The 13,608-nt window shown below is 39.7% G+C and overlaps 1 protein-coding gene across 16 annotated transcripts in view; it reads left to right on the forward strand.

The window, feature by feature from the left end:
- The window catches only part of nrg2a (neuregulin 2a), an 89,122-nt gene extending 85,910 nt beyond the window's left edge, over positions 1–3,212 (forward strand). For all 16 annotated transcript variants that reach the window (XM_084136831.1, XM_084136835.1, XM_084136833.1 and 13 more), the window contains one exon: positions 302–3,212. In XM_084136831.1, coding sequence (XP_083992957.1) covers positions 302–953 — 652 coding nt within the window. In that variant the 3' untranslated portion in view covers positions 954–3,212. The remainder of the gene's footprint in view (positions 1–301) is intronic.
- The last annotated feature ends 10,396 nt before the right edge of the window (positions 3,213–13,608 follow it).

Consider the following 13,608-nt stretch of genomic DNA (forward strand, 5'->3'; position numbering starts at 1 on the left):
AAATGCCCAGTGAAAAAGCATTTAGTATTTAGAATGTGATTTGCTATTTGTGAGATCCTAAAGTTTAATTCTGTTTGGGTGAATGTCAGACCTGTAAAAAAAAAACTTTTTTGTGGACCCAAAAAGTTGTGAACCCTTGAATGCAACTTCTTTCTCGGTGGTGGGTCCCTTTGCTGTTATCTGTACTTAAAACCATTGACTGATGTCCATATCTGTTCCACACAACCTTCTTTTCTCCCGCTCTTCTTCCTCTATCTCTCTCTCTCTCTCTCTCTCTCTCCCTGTCCTTCTCTCGCCACAGGTACGTGTCAGCGCTGACCACGCCGGCTCGCCTGTCTCCCGTGGACTTCCATTACTCACTGCCCCCGCAGGTGCCTACCTTCCAGATCACGTCTCCCAACGCCAACCACGCCATGTCTCTGCCCCCCGCCGCACACGCTCCCTACCCGCCGGAGGAGGACCAGCCGCTGCTGCGGCGCTACCAGGTGCCACTGCACGAGGCACGGGGCCACGAGCCCTACCGGCAGCAGCAGCGCGGCAGCTACCTGCGGGACAGCACGGGCAGCCTTCCCTCCAGCCCCTACCGGCTGGCTCAGGAGGAAGAGTACGAAAGCACCCAGGAGTACCTCTCCTCCATGGAGCAACCAAAGAGAAGCAGTCGCCGCTGGCGCAGGTCCAGACTCAATGGCCACGTGGCGCCACGCGGCTACCAACCGTCCCGGGACTTGGGCTCACGCACCTGCCTGTCGGACAGTGATTCGGAGGAGGAGGAAGGTGAGAGCACGCCCTTCCTCAGTATGCAGAATATGAACGCCGCCGAGCCCTCCGCCCTCTACAGGCCCGTGCCCGACACACGGACTTCTCACGCCCAGAGCGGGCGGCACGGGCCACGCGCCAACACACAGACCAGACTGACGCACTCGCGCCCCAAACTGGACAATGCACCCCACTAGAGAGACCACCACCTATCCACAAAAAAAAAAAAAAAAAAAAAAAACGATCTACTATAGACATGCACCTATAAGAAATATTTTTATTTTATATAACTGACAGATATTATAAACAAATGAAATATTTATTTTCATTTTAGCAAAAGTTGTCTACTAGTTAACAGCAAAGACTTTTTTTATAGGGAAAACTCTATTTATATGTACATTTTGATTTACAGCATAAAAAAGATGTGCCAATTTTTTCACAACTTAAAAAAAAAAAATAGAGTAATATTGTGGTGCCTTTTGCTGTATGCTGATGCCAGAGGGCCAGTGGAGTTTTTTGTAGCCTTTCTTATACGGACGCCTCATTTTTTATACTCGTTTACTCTTTTGTTGTCTCTTTTTGGCCTTTTTCTTTTTTTTCTTTACTTTCCTTTCAAGGTTGTGTTTTTTGGGAGCTGACCCCCATTTGAACTGTGACATCCCCCCTCCACCGTCATGCAATATAAACCACTCTAACATAAGGTGTACGTTTACATGAATTTGATCCACAGAGATGTGTTTATGATCATGTTGCTTTACCAACAGGAAATCAATGACAAATGCAACCGGGGGTTCGTAAAAAAAGTAGTGTGTGTGTGCGTGTGAATGTGAGCGACCAAAAGCGAGAGGCCTCGGAATGACTGTGGCTCTGAGAAATATGCTGCTGTTGTCTAGAGTTACACATGTGGGCAACTGATGTCGTCTTACAGATGCACTGCCTTGATTTGCTTTGCATCCCTACAGGGTAAGGTTTGTCACACGGGAGCCTTCTTTTTCCAAAGGGGATTGTGGGTTAAATGTGAGTGGGCCGTGGGCCGGGCTGTCAGTGCTAATAGCTTTTGACAGATAACAAAGAAATAAAGAACATATAGTCTCTCCCACTCAGCCCACTTTCCCGTCACTCAGTCGAGTCGCCCTCATTATCAGCACATCCATCCGGTTAGAGTGGCCAGCGGGAGAGATAGACGGGAGGAATGGAAGGCCTCACAGCGTCTCAGGACTTCATTCCACTCCACATCTTCATCTAGCGCAGGACTGAAGAGAGACTGACACCAGACTGACGGATGCGTCCCCTCCATCGTTTGGTCCTGGTACATTAGGACAGCAAGAGTAAAGGGGCTGTTCACACAAGACACGTTCTTGTGCTATTTTTTAATTTTTGCTTTTTTTGAGGCATTCCATTCAACATCAGATGTGGGATATTCCTACTTTATATTTCCGACTTTGATCATAAATGCCCAACTCTTGAAATATGATGCATAAAGAAACAAATTGCAATTTTGGAAATTTAGATATGTGCACTTATTCTAAATAATAGAATAAACAATGTATGTACATATGTGTGTGTATGTATGTGTATATACACACACATAGTTTTATTTTTTAGACATGGTGTCAAGTTTAGACTTAAAATAAAATGGACCATAATGGACCAATCAAATAATGGACCAATCAAATGAATCTAGGGGTGGGATAAGCATATTTACATTTCGCAACAACTTATTTCTTTTTTTATATTAGAATGTGTCCTGTGTGAACAACCCTGAAAAGTTTCTGTGCAGAACACACAATCATGTACACACACAAACACAGTCTCAAATGACAAGACAAATAGCTGTGAAAATTATTAGGGGTCATTAAAATGCCAAAATATGCAAACTTTATATTCTACTTGCGTTCCAATGCATTTCATTTTTAGTGTGTAATGTTGAGGCTGTTTGTTTACCTTTGTTTTTTTAACTTCAGGTCAGTTTTTTGCATTAGGTCCATATATTTCATAATTATTTAATATATTCACAGTTACTCTAAGTGCTACACCAAATAGTGCAGGTCGTTGTAATTATTATTTTATCATTATTTTTCATATGCAAATCCATGTCCATTTTAAAGCACTCATTGGGGCCCAAACCAAACCAGAAACAGCTGCACTGACTGACTCTGTTTGGATGGAAACACTCCTACATTAACAACCAGTCAGTGTCGATAAGCCTGAGATGAAGTGTACTAAAATCAGCTGTTTTTAACTCTTCACCTTATACAAAGAGCGTCCACAGTCAGCATCAGCTTTCCACCTTATTGAGAAGATGTAAAGAATAATATAGTGTTGAGGGAGGTGAAGTTCATTGGGTTAGGAACAGAAAATTGACACCAAATAACAGAGGAAGATTATAACTAGACAGATATGTGCTAAATATGTTTTTGTGCACTTCTTCCATAAAAGAGATGAGTTGTGATTATTTTGGTAAAAAAAAAAAATATATATATATATATATACAAGTTAAGTCCTGATAAAAGGGGTTTAATGCTGTGTTATGACAGCACAACGGAATATCATGTTTTCTTATTTTAAATGAAGGGATGTTTTGTTTGAAGTTTGAGCAGAAATACTTTAGATCCCCTACCTTTCTTCCTTACATTTTGGGTCTTATTTGTATGTTTGGGAAAATGCCAAAAAAGACAGTGCTCTAGTTAGTTTAATGTGATATCTCTACTCAATCTCTTGACGGTTATGTCCTGCCAGTTTATTTCTACCTTTTTCGTTTCCCCCGCTTGAAACGTCTAAACACCTCCTCACCTCTGCATGTCCTTGTGGTCAAGGTTAGATGGGTGCATGGTACAAGCAGCAGATGATTTGTTTTCTTCAAGTCAGTGGAAGTGTATTTTTTTTAACATTCAGCAATAAAAAAAGGAATCTTTTCCCCCCACCATGTCCATTCTTGGAAAATGCTAGAGGATTTTAAAAAGTGAGACAAACACGCGCGACTGTCATAGATTGTAAAAAAAATCAAATAAAATGAAAACACCTGTTCATATGAGAAAATAAATATTTCTTGGTATCATTTTGGCACATGCCCATATCTGACCTGTTGTCTGTCTCGTCTGTTCATAGTCATCTTGCCAGTCACTAAATTATGATTGAGCATTGGTCTACCTAGGCATGGAATGATGCGATACCAGCCACATATACCTTGAATGTAGAAGGCGAGTGCCCGCTGTCCAAGTGGTCCTGCAGAAAAGATAAAATGACCGACAAATGGCAAGTCACTGGGTCCTCATTATGTGTCTCGCACCAATCCACAAACATCTTCCTTTTTATGAGGATACAGGCACCTGCTAGAAGGGACCCTAACCTATGCTATAGTATTCATCACCCTTTGTGACACACCTGGCTCAACACTGACTCCTTGAACAGGCTCCAAATTAGCTGTACCATCTGGGGATGCAGCCGCCACTCTCCATGGACTACACCCTCCCTGGACGACATGTCCACCCCACAATTTAGGTGACCGGGGACATAGAATGCCCGAATGGAGTTAAGATTTACATCAGCCCACAAGAGGAGGCGCTCCGCCAGCCTCTTCAGCGTTTGAGACCAGACACCACCTTGGTCAGTAATATAGAAGGTATTACTTCTACTGCCTGCTTGACAAGAAGATGTCTGTCCAGAGCACCACTGTATCCTGGTCCGATATCGCTGATGCGCCCACACCAGCGAAGCGGGGTGGTCTGCTTGCAAACTCAAGCGTATAGCCTTTTTCTATCATACTCACCACCCAACGAGACACGGCTGGCAGAGTGTGCCACGCATCCACGAACAGCGAAAAGGCTCACTGCTCTGGGACGGGGAGATGCTGTCGATTTCTTTGGGAGTGAGAAATGTGACTTGTGCCCAGCAGTTCACAGCCTGAGGGTGGGGACTCACTTACATTGTTTGAGCATGGAAGAGTGAGAGGAGAAAAAGAGCACTGGGTTTTGTTTTTATTGCAGTGTTTATTACAGGGAATAACATATCATTCTACGCTGTCGCTAGCAACATGCAGGGGGACAGATAAACAGCCTCTCCAACATGCCACCTTCCCGAACATCTGCATGTCGCTTGCACTGAGTAGCGCCTTCCTCTCAGGAACGTGGCAGGGTCTTGCTGGGACATGGTCCAATCTGCTTAGGAAAGTGCCTCGACATCTTGGGTCTCACCACTGACTTTTTCCAAGGAGCCGAGGAAGCAGTGTTGGCTTATGGCCTTGGACTACTTTTGAGCCTCCAAGAACCTCTCAGAAAATGAGCCCACGGCATCATCAAAGAGACCTTGGGGACTGACAGGGGAATCTAACAGAGCCATCTTTTCTGATTCTTTCATCTCCATGAGAGTTTTCCATGCTGCAGCCCATTGCTTGGGCAATCACCTTGGTATACCAGAGAGTTGAGTCCGTAGACAAGCATAGCTCCCTGAATACCTCCAGATCCGGAACTTCATCTTCTTGAGCAGCTTGGCCTGGAGCACTTGCAGCACCACCGGTGTATGAAGGATGGACGCTGCCTGTCTTTCTGCGTCAAAGACCTTCTCTGCTATGTTGGCCGTAGTCTGACATGGCTTGAAAGGAAGCAATGCCTTGGACTTCCAACCCCGGGATGAAGGGCTGAGGTGGGCAGCTATGGCTTCCTCGACGGGCAGCAGCTTGGTATAGCCTCAGCGCTCAGCTTTGTGGACAGTTGAGAGAAGAGAAGTTCCTCCAGCATGGGCCCGGGCTGAATGGGGGGGTCCACCATGACCGAGAGATCTCACCATGCACCTCAGGGAAAAAAGGTGCCGGTCTCTTGGGGGCAGCAGTTCTGTGCCCTGTCTTTCTCCGAGGCCATTGTTGACATTGCATTGTCATCCGAGGTGCCAAATGAGATCAGCTTGTGGGCTTTGTTGAAGGGGTGAAGATTGTCTCTGCATAATAGAGCATAGACTCCAGGGGTCATGGCACAGGCGGGCCAATGTGAGGTCGCCTATAGAGCCTCAGCACCTGTTGCTGCTTCCTGTCCCATGGGTCGACTGTCATCTCCTCACAGTGCTGACAGCCGGGTCCATCAAGAGCCATCTCGGTGTGGGTGCAGCCCAGGCACAAGATGCATGCCTCATGTCAGTCTAGGAGTTGAATAGTTCCCCCGCACACTTTACATTCCTTCAGGGCCATCTTCCTCATCACCGGAACGCTGAAGGGGATCGGCAAAACAGAGGATCATCCTCTTGAAGGCATAGATCACCGGGGAGAGTCGTATTCTAATAGCTAGAAGGAGAAAGATTTTGAGGTAATGACGGTCCAGCACCGTGTTATATAGCAATAGCAGATGCTTCGCCCATCGCATGAGCGCTTAGCGTCAGCTACTGACACAATGTCAAGTGAAACGATCAACCCCTGAGACTTTAGCATATCCACGAGAAACGTTTGAAGTTGCTCATGCAAACTGGAATGCTTTTTTCAAATTTGGCAGTTGACGCATCCAACCGTCAGATATTTCCTAATATTTACTGTTAATGGAAACGATGTCCGAATCTTGTTTCACACCATATTGTATTGAAAAAAAATTTCTGAGCAGAAGCTATGATAATTTACATAACACAGTGACGTGTAAGCACATGAAAGTGTCTAGTGCTTGTGCAAAAGTGTTGTTTCAGAGGCGCTGTAAAATTCTTACACTGTTACATATCCATTATTCACCTTATCTTTAACATAAGAGCAGGCACAGCCATTTTTACCTTAAGGTTTCCGGTGTCAGCCAGTGTAGCTGTTCAAAAACAGTCATTTATGCTGCTTGAATTAGCAAGCTGATCTTTGTTTTCTTATTTTTAATTTGTTATAGTAATTGTAAACTGGTTTATCACACAAATAGTTTAACCGCTACTGCGCTTTGTTATTCTTCTTGTTATTTACCTATAGCAGCTAATGAATTGGAAGTTTCACACATTCACAGGAAATTTGCATCGAAAAATAAGGTGGATAAAGGCATACAACCATGTTTAGCGTTTATATGAAAAGTTATAGTTTTTGTGGATTTGTGGCTAGAGGAATTAAAGTCCACTAAAGGAGAAATTTTATTTATGTTCACATTGCCTATGTCTGTGGATGACTAGGGTGAAACAACATGCTTTATGGATTATTATAACCTGTGACATTACGGCATGGACACACGGAGGAGGCTGGGGAACAAGGTCAGGAGTGATTCTCTCACAACAGCTCGTACCTCCAGCTGCACACATCTGAATTTCAGTGTCGAAGAGGCGATTTTTGTGTGTCTTGTGAGACATTTTCAAGACATTCATCTGGGGCCCATCATCGCCAACACTTCGCTTTCCCCTCAATGACCCTGATCAGCTCTCAGTTTTTATGTTTCTGCACTCTCTGGTCAATCCTGACATGCTTAAACATGAAACATATGCCTCACTATATTGTTGAGTAGCTGCCAAGTAAACTTGAACACACCAGTCCATGGTAACTTAATTGTAGGTGGACCGCAGCCTACCTGTTTTAAGTTTCACGCTTGCAACTTTAAGAGGTAATTACTTGCCTGATTCTACACGGCAAATGCAGTAAAACAGGCTGAGTATGTGATCTCTAACTGTCATATGCAAGTATGTGGACCACTGTTACTACTAGAGCAATTAAGTATGACATTGTGTTTAATTGTTAGACTAGCTGAAAGAACTTATTTTTACATTCTTAGTAATGTGAATTCTCACTTCAGTTTACGGTCATAAAAGTGCTAATGTCTTGGGACTATAATGTAAAAGAAAACTGAATGTAATTTAGATTTCACATCATACACCTCTAGTTTTTCTAATGCAAATAGCTGAATTTAATGGCTCAATGCAGCTAGCATTTGGCAGGCTTCAAGAAAGTGATGTGTTACAGACAACTTGCAAAGATTTCTTTTGCGTGAATGCAGCAATTCAGATGATTTTGGCTCCTGAAGTCTACAGTTCCTGAGCATTTGTGGCCTGTTCACACATGAATCTTTGTCAGGAAAATTCCGCGTGAATAGCGTTTGAATTTAATCCATGAATCTGTTCCAATCGATACGAACATTCACATAATGTCAATGCAACATGGAGGGGTTCTAACACTTTTTCCATCGCATTGCGAAGAAAACTGGCCAACCAATAAAATTTGCGCTTTTGGCAACATGCCTAGAGCCAGTGGCGTTACATAAAACTATGACTTGGTAAAACTACAGCTGTCTAATACTTTTTATAATACGTTTTATCTTATCATTGATCTGAACAGACTAATCAATCCAGATATAGCACAACATTTTCTTGACAAACATGTGTCTTGGTGAGAACAGGCCTTTCCAATCTGGTAAACTGGTTAAGCTGGTGCTTTATTTGGTGCAAAAGTATTCTAGTCAACCATATCATAAGAATATGAGTTTGCGATTTCATATTAATTCATTTGATCTGAATGAAAACAAATGATTTGTAGATTAAACGTCACCATGTAGCATCACTAAATCCAATCCTCAACATGGCATTAGCAGATTGTACGAAAACATATTCATTTCGCCACCAATGCACCAAATATACGAATTGTCATGAGACTGTTTGTGCATTCTGGGTAGGTGAACACTGGAAAAACTGAATGATGTATATTGACTGGAGGAAATATATTACCTTATTTCTGGAGCCAAAGGCAGTTATCATATTTTATACATATCTGTCTTTCCTCCGTCATGGAAGCAACAACATTGAAAATCTGGTTATATGTCCTTGGGAATGTCTCACTACCTGAATGGGCAGTGAATCATTGAAATAGACTGTTGTTGCCATGGGATCCATTCTTTATTCGTTCACGTCAGGAAAAAAGTATAAATCATGGTGATAAACGGTCTGCCTCTGAGTTTTATTTAAGGTAGAGATGTGGTTCCACCACTACAAGGGAAGTTTCATATGATGTCTAATCATTCAAAGGAGTGAAAGAACATCATGTGCATGTTTGGAGCGGCTGTTGTCTCCTCTCTGGTGAGCTCCAATTTTAAGATGAAGGTGTGGAAAAGGGAATATTAGTCTCTAGATGATAACCTGATATGAGGCGTTGGGTCATAAACTCTCCAAATGTTGCTTCACCTTCAAAATGTGCTAATCCCTTCCCACGTGATTTGGCATCATTGTCTGTTCCCATCTACTGATCGCCAAATGCCAGATAGCCAAAGGATGATCTCATTCATTTCGGATACGGCATCAAAACATTTCAGACACATTAATTGGGAAATGTACTTCACAAAACAAATGGTGATGCAATGTAGAGTTGAGGAATGTGCTTAGATTTAATTTACAACTTTATATACGTTGTATATTCTATATTGTTGATAATGAGAACAAACTGAATCAACGCTACAATGTCATTGTAGTTTAGTGGAATATTTATCCAGTTGCAAGAGGCTGTGAAATTAAATGAAACCTATAATTAAATCAAACAATGTAATCAAAACAATCAAACTTTTCCATCATTACATTACAGTGTTTTGTAAAATGAGTATACAAACATTCATGATAAATCTGTAAAACAAATGTGTCACTGCTCAAAGAAAAAAACAGCTTAATCCAGCTTAAGTTGGTTTTCAGGTCTTACCAGGTTTATGCAGGCCTAAATGCCATTATGGAAAATAAGTTCACTTAATTGTATTGAATGTGCATGTCTAATGTACCTAAAATATTAAAAGTTAATGTTAAAAAAAAACTGTACTTGCAAATAGTTATAGTTATATAATAATATAAAAGGCCACTTAAGTTTAAGTTGAGTACACTGAAGGAAATTATCGTTGAATTTAATAAAAAAAATTATCGTAAGTGGTTGCATTCAATTGATTTTATCTACATTTAAACAAATGCATTAAGTTGAACTTAATCAATTTTAGTTCAATTTAATGCATTTGTTAAATGTAGATCAAATCAATTGAATGCACTTACGATAAAAAAATGTATTCAATTCAACGAATCATTTTTTTCAGTGTACGCTTTCCTTACTGTTTCTTAACACACTTAGAGATTGCACTTTTTAATATCAAATTAAAAGTTTTAAGTTAAAGTGCATTTTGAATACTTGTTTTAAGTTTTTGCCATGCTTTTAAGAATTACACTTATTTTAATGTGTTGACTTATGTAGTAAGTAGTAGTACTTAAAAGTGTTCTTCTTCTTCCCACGGGTGGTCTCCCCGCCTGATGGTGTCCAGAAACCCTTTACAGCCATAAAATAGACCAGCATAACCAGGCCAGCTAAACCCACCAAACCTGCTTAGGCTGGTTTGAACTTTTTCTCTATGAATACAAGATCCAACTATATTTGCATGCAATCTGCACCACTACCATGTGGATGTGTAAATATATCCATGAGCCAGACAAGGCTTTCAAAACCTGAAAACTTGATGCTATCGATCCACAAGTTAACATGACTAGACTTGACATGGGAAAACAAATGAAGAAAACATCCAATTACATAAAATGAGGACATAGTCCACAAGAAAATAAATACTCTAAACTGAAAGCATGTTAATGTTGCAACAGGCACAGGCATGATGCTTCCAAAACAGACTGAGGTCAACAAAATCTGTGAACCGAACCTGCCAACTTCTTTCTAACCTCAGCTCAGAATGACACAGTGCGTGCAAAGAGTCAGGCATCTCTCGCAAAGACCACACACATCCTTTCCCCTGTCCACTCCTATTGGCTAAAGAGCAGGATCTGGGTCAATCACATGACATTTGTTTTTGTCTGGATCTATTTATTAAAAAATATATTGCATTAAAAAATTATATATTGCAAAAACCTGTTATTTGATAAGCATGCTGGCTGGTATTAAACTCTTGAAAAGAAAACTTTATTAAATAGTTTGGCATCATGTTTTATTATTATTTCTAAAGGGGAAATATATTTAATACAACGGTAACACTTTACAATAAGGTTCATTAGTTAACATTAGTTCATGTATTAAGTAACATGAACTAACAATGAGCAGTACATTTGTTACAGTATTTATTAATCTTTGTTAATGTCAGTTAATAAAAACACAACTGTTCATTGTTAGTTCATGTTAGTTTACAGTGCATTAACTAATGTTAGCAAATACATTCTTTGATTTTAATAACGTATTAGTAAATGTTGAAATTAATATTAAATAAGATTAATAATTGCTGAAGAAGTATTGTTCATTCTTAGTTCATGTTAAGTTAACTAATGTTAACTAATGAACCTTACAGTACAACATATATCAGATAAATTGACTTTATATGACAACAGGTTGTAAAATGTCATGTAATGCGACCCCCCAAAAATGCAATGATATTGAAGAATTAATAATTCATGATATTCACAATTTATTTTTAAAATATTGATTAAAATGTGTACATGTGAAATATTTAACTTTATACTTTTAACATTTATTGAAAATGGTATAACGTTTTTTTTTTTTCAAAACCTATTAAAACAACATGAATACAAAGAGTACATTTCTAAGGACTTGTAAATATGTTTAAACTAGATTTTCAAAAGTGTTTATTAGTCTATTATTAGTCTTTGACTCATCTTTTAAGACCATCAGATCCTGAGAAGCAGGTGTGTCTCTGAGATCAATCTTCTGCTGAGACAGCTGGAATCTTCTATAGTGTTTTTAAAAAGCACTACTTTCCCACCAAGTTCAAGAAGTTCTTCTTAATTACACACCGTACGCTTTCCCACACATGAACTGTCATAATCACGCTCTCTGATTGCAAGGCAAAGAAAACATGACAGGATGATGCATGTTTCCACGCAAAAACCCTAATGGCCATTAGTAAATGACGACATGAGTGAAGGTTTGCTACATGTTAAATTGCCTGTGTCTGCACTCCAAACAGAACACAGATGCTGCATATGAAAGTAAAATTCGTCTGTGTATAGCACAAGTTGTGAAGCGTGATCTCTGCTACTGATCCTCAAAATCTTAAAACGCTTCACACGATCTGCTTCAACAAGTCAACATTTCTCGCATCGTTTTCCATTGATTCATGGTAGCGCATGATGAATACAGTGATAGAGTGTGGCAGAGGGTGCTTATGAAAAAGTCATGTGCAGCATGTTCACATGTGTCTCCGTGATGAAGCAATGGACACATCAATCACTCAATGAACAGGCTATTTCGACACTTGAGCAAACAACCCGGCCAAATGCAGCAAAACTGTCATCTACATCATCCTGCATACTAAATATTCTGGGTTATCCCAAGTGAAGCGTGTGATTTGTGCACCACTAGGGCAACTGGAACTGCATGCATAAGTGTTTTTCCTTAAAACACAACTTCATAGGTAAGGAAAACTGATAGTTCCTCTCCAAATTCACTCCATTTGTATTATTTCTATGTGAGAATTACAGAAAGTGATATACAACTATCCATAGCACATTTTATTAAGGAGCATCGCCCTGTTAGTCCCTGCTGGTTGATGCCGTAAATACGTTTTATGATGCAAAAAGCATTCATCTCCACTGAGGGCCATGTAAAAGTAAGCATGTATTCTTCTGATCAAATAGTTTATTACAAATAGCAACACAGAAATAGTAAAAATGTCATTATATACAGTAGATGTTTTAACGGTGACCATTTTTTATATGCTCTACACGTGATAAGTTGACTTAACTTAAAAAAGTGAGGAAAAGCACGTTGACTTAAAATGATCAAGTAAATAAACTTTATGTGGAATTGGAAAGAAAAAAAATTATGTGGAATTGTCAAGTTCACATAACTTAATCATTTTAACTAAGGCAATGGATTTCCTCACATTTTTGAGTTAAGTCAACTGATCACTTTTTACAGTGTAAAAAATCGAATATTGAATTTTCTCCCTGCCTTTCACATCATACTCAAGATAATCGCAAATGAATCATTTGGAACTGCGATGCCAAAAAAAATTAAAATAAAAAATTTAGACAGTTTTACGACTCAAGTATTATTTTAATCAAAGAAGTGCTTTAAAGAGATAGTTCACCAAAAAATTACATCATGTTGTTCCAAAAAAAAAAATATATTATTTTTTTTTCATTTTTGGGTGAACTATTCCTTTAATAAAATGTATTTAATAAATACAAACTGCACATTTCTGCTTTTTAAACCATCACTGTCACAGATTTTAATAAAGATACAGGGGTAACTGAGGGGATATAACAACCAGATGAAAGGTCCAGATTTAACTGATAAGTCCTTAGTGGACGCTCTGCCAATGATCTCACTCAAAGAGAGCACAATAGTGAACTAAGAGGTCAACAGCGTAAAGAGTGTGGTGTTTATTGCAATTTCAAAGGTCCATGATAATAAAATGGTTTATATGAAATAATATGTGTGCCAAGAAGTCAGATCAACTGTAATTACAGGCCATTTAATGCGAAAGATTGAAGGAATTATGTTCAACTTACGATATGTTTATTCTTGAACCAAACAATAAGTAACTGTCTACGTCTTCTGTAATCAAAGAAGCCGCATCACAGGTCATATGAGTCGCATTTGGTCTCCTGACAGATGAGCCATGTTTGTCGTACTTTGACTGCAGTAAAGAAGTAATCAAAACACAATCCATATAAATCTATATGTCAAAGGGAAAGGTGTGTGCATGAGAACACGAGAACTCTTTAAATGAAGCACTTAAACCATAAATGTTTCCTTTGATGTGGCCTTGTTCAGTCACAAAATGTGTTCAACATGCAGAGGCTTGATTCTCCCTTACTTACCCCAGATGGAAAGTCAGAATGGTATTTACATTGGCAGGGGAATTGCATGGGTGAATCAAGTTACATTAGGGTGCAATAAGTGTTGCTTTTTTTGATACGGTCAATAGGCATCACAAACCA

This window comes from Abramis brama (assembly GCF_963993115.1).
Source record: "Abramis brama genome assembly, chromosome: 15".
NCBI lineage: Eukaryota > Metazoa > Chordata > Actinopteri > Cypriniformes > Leuciscidae > Abramis > Abramis brama.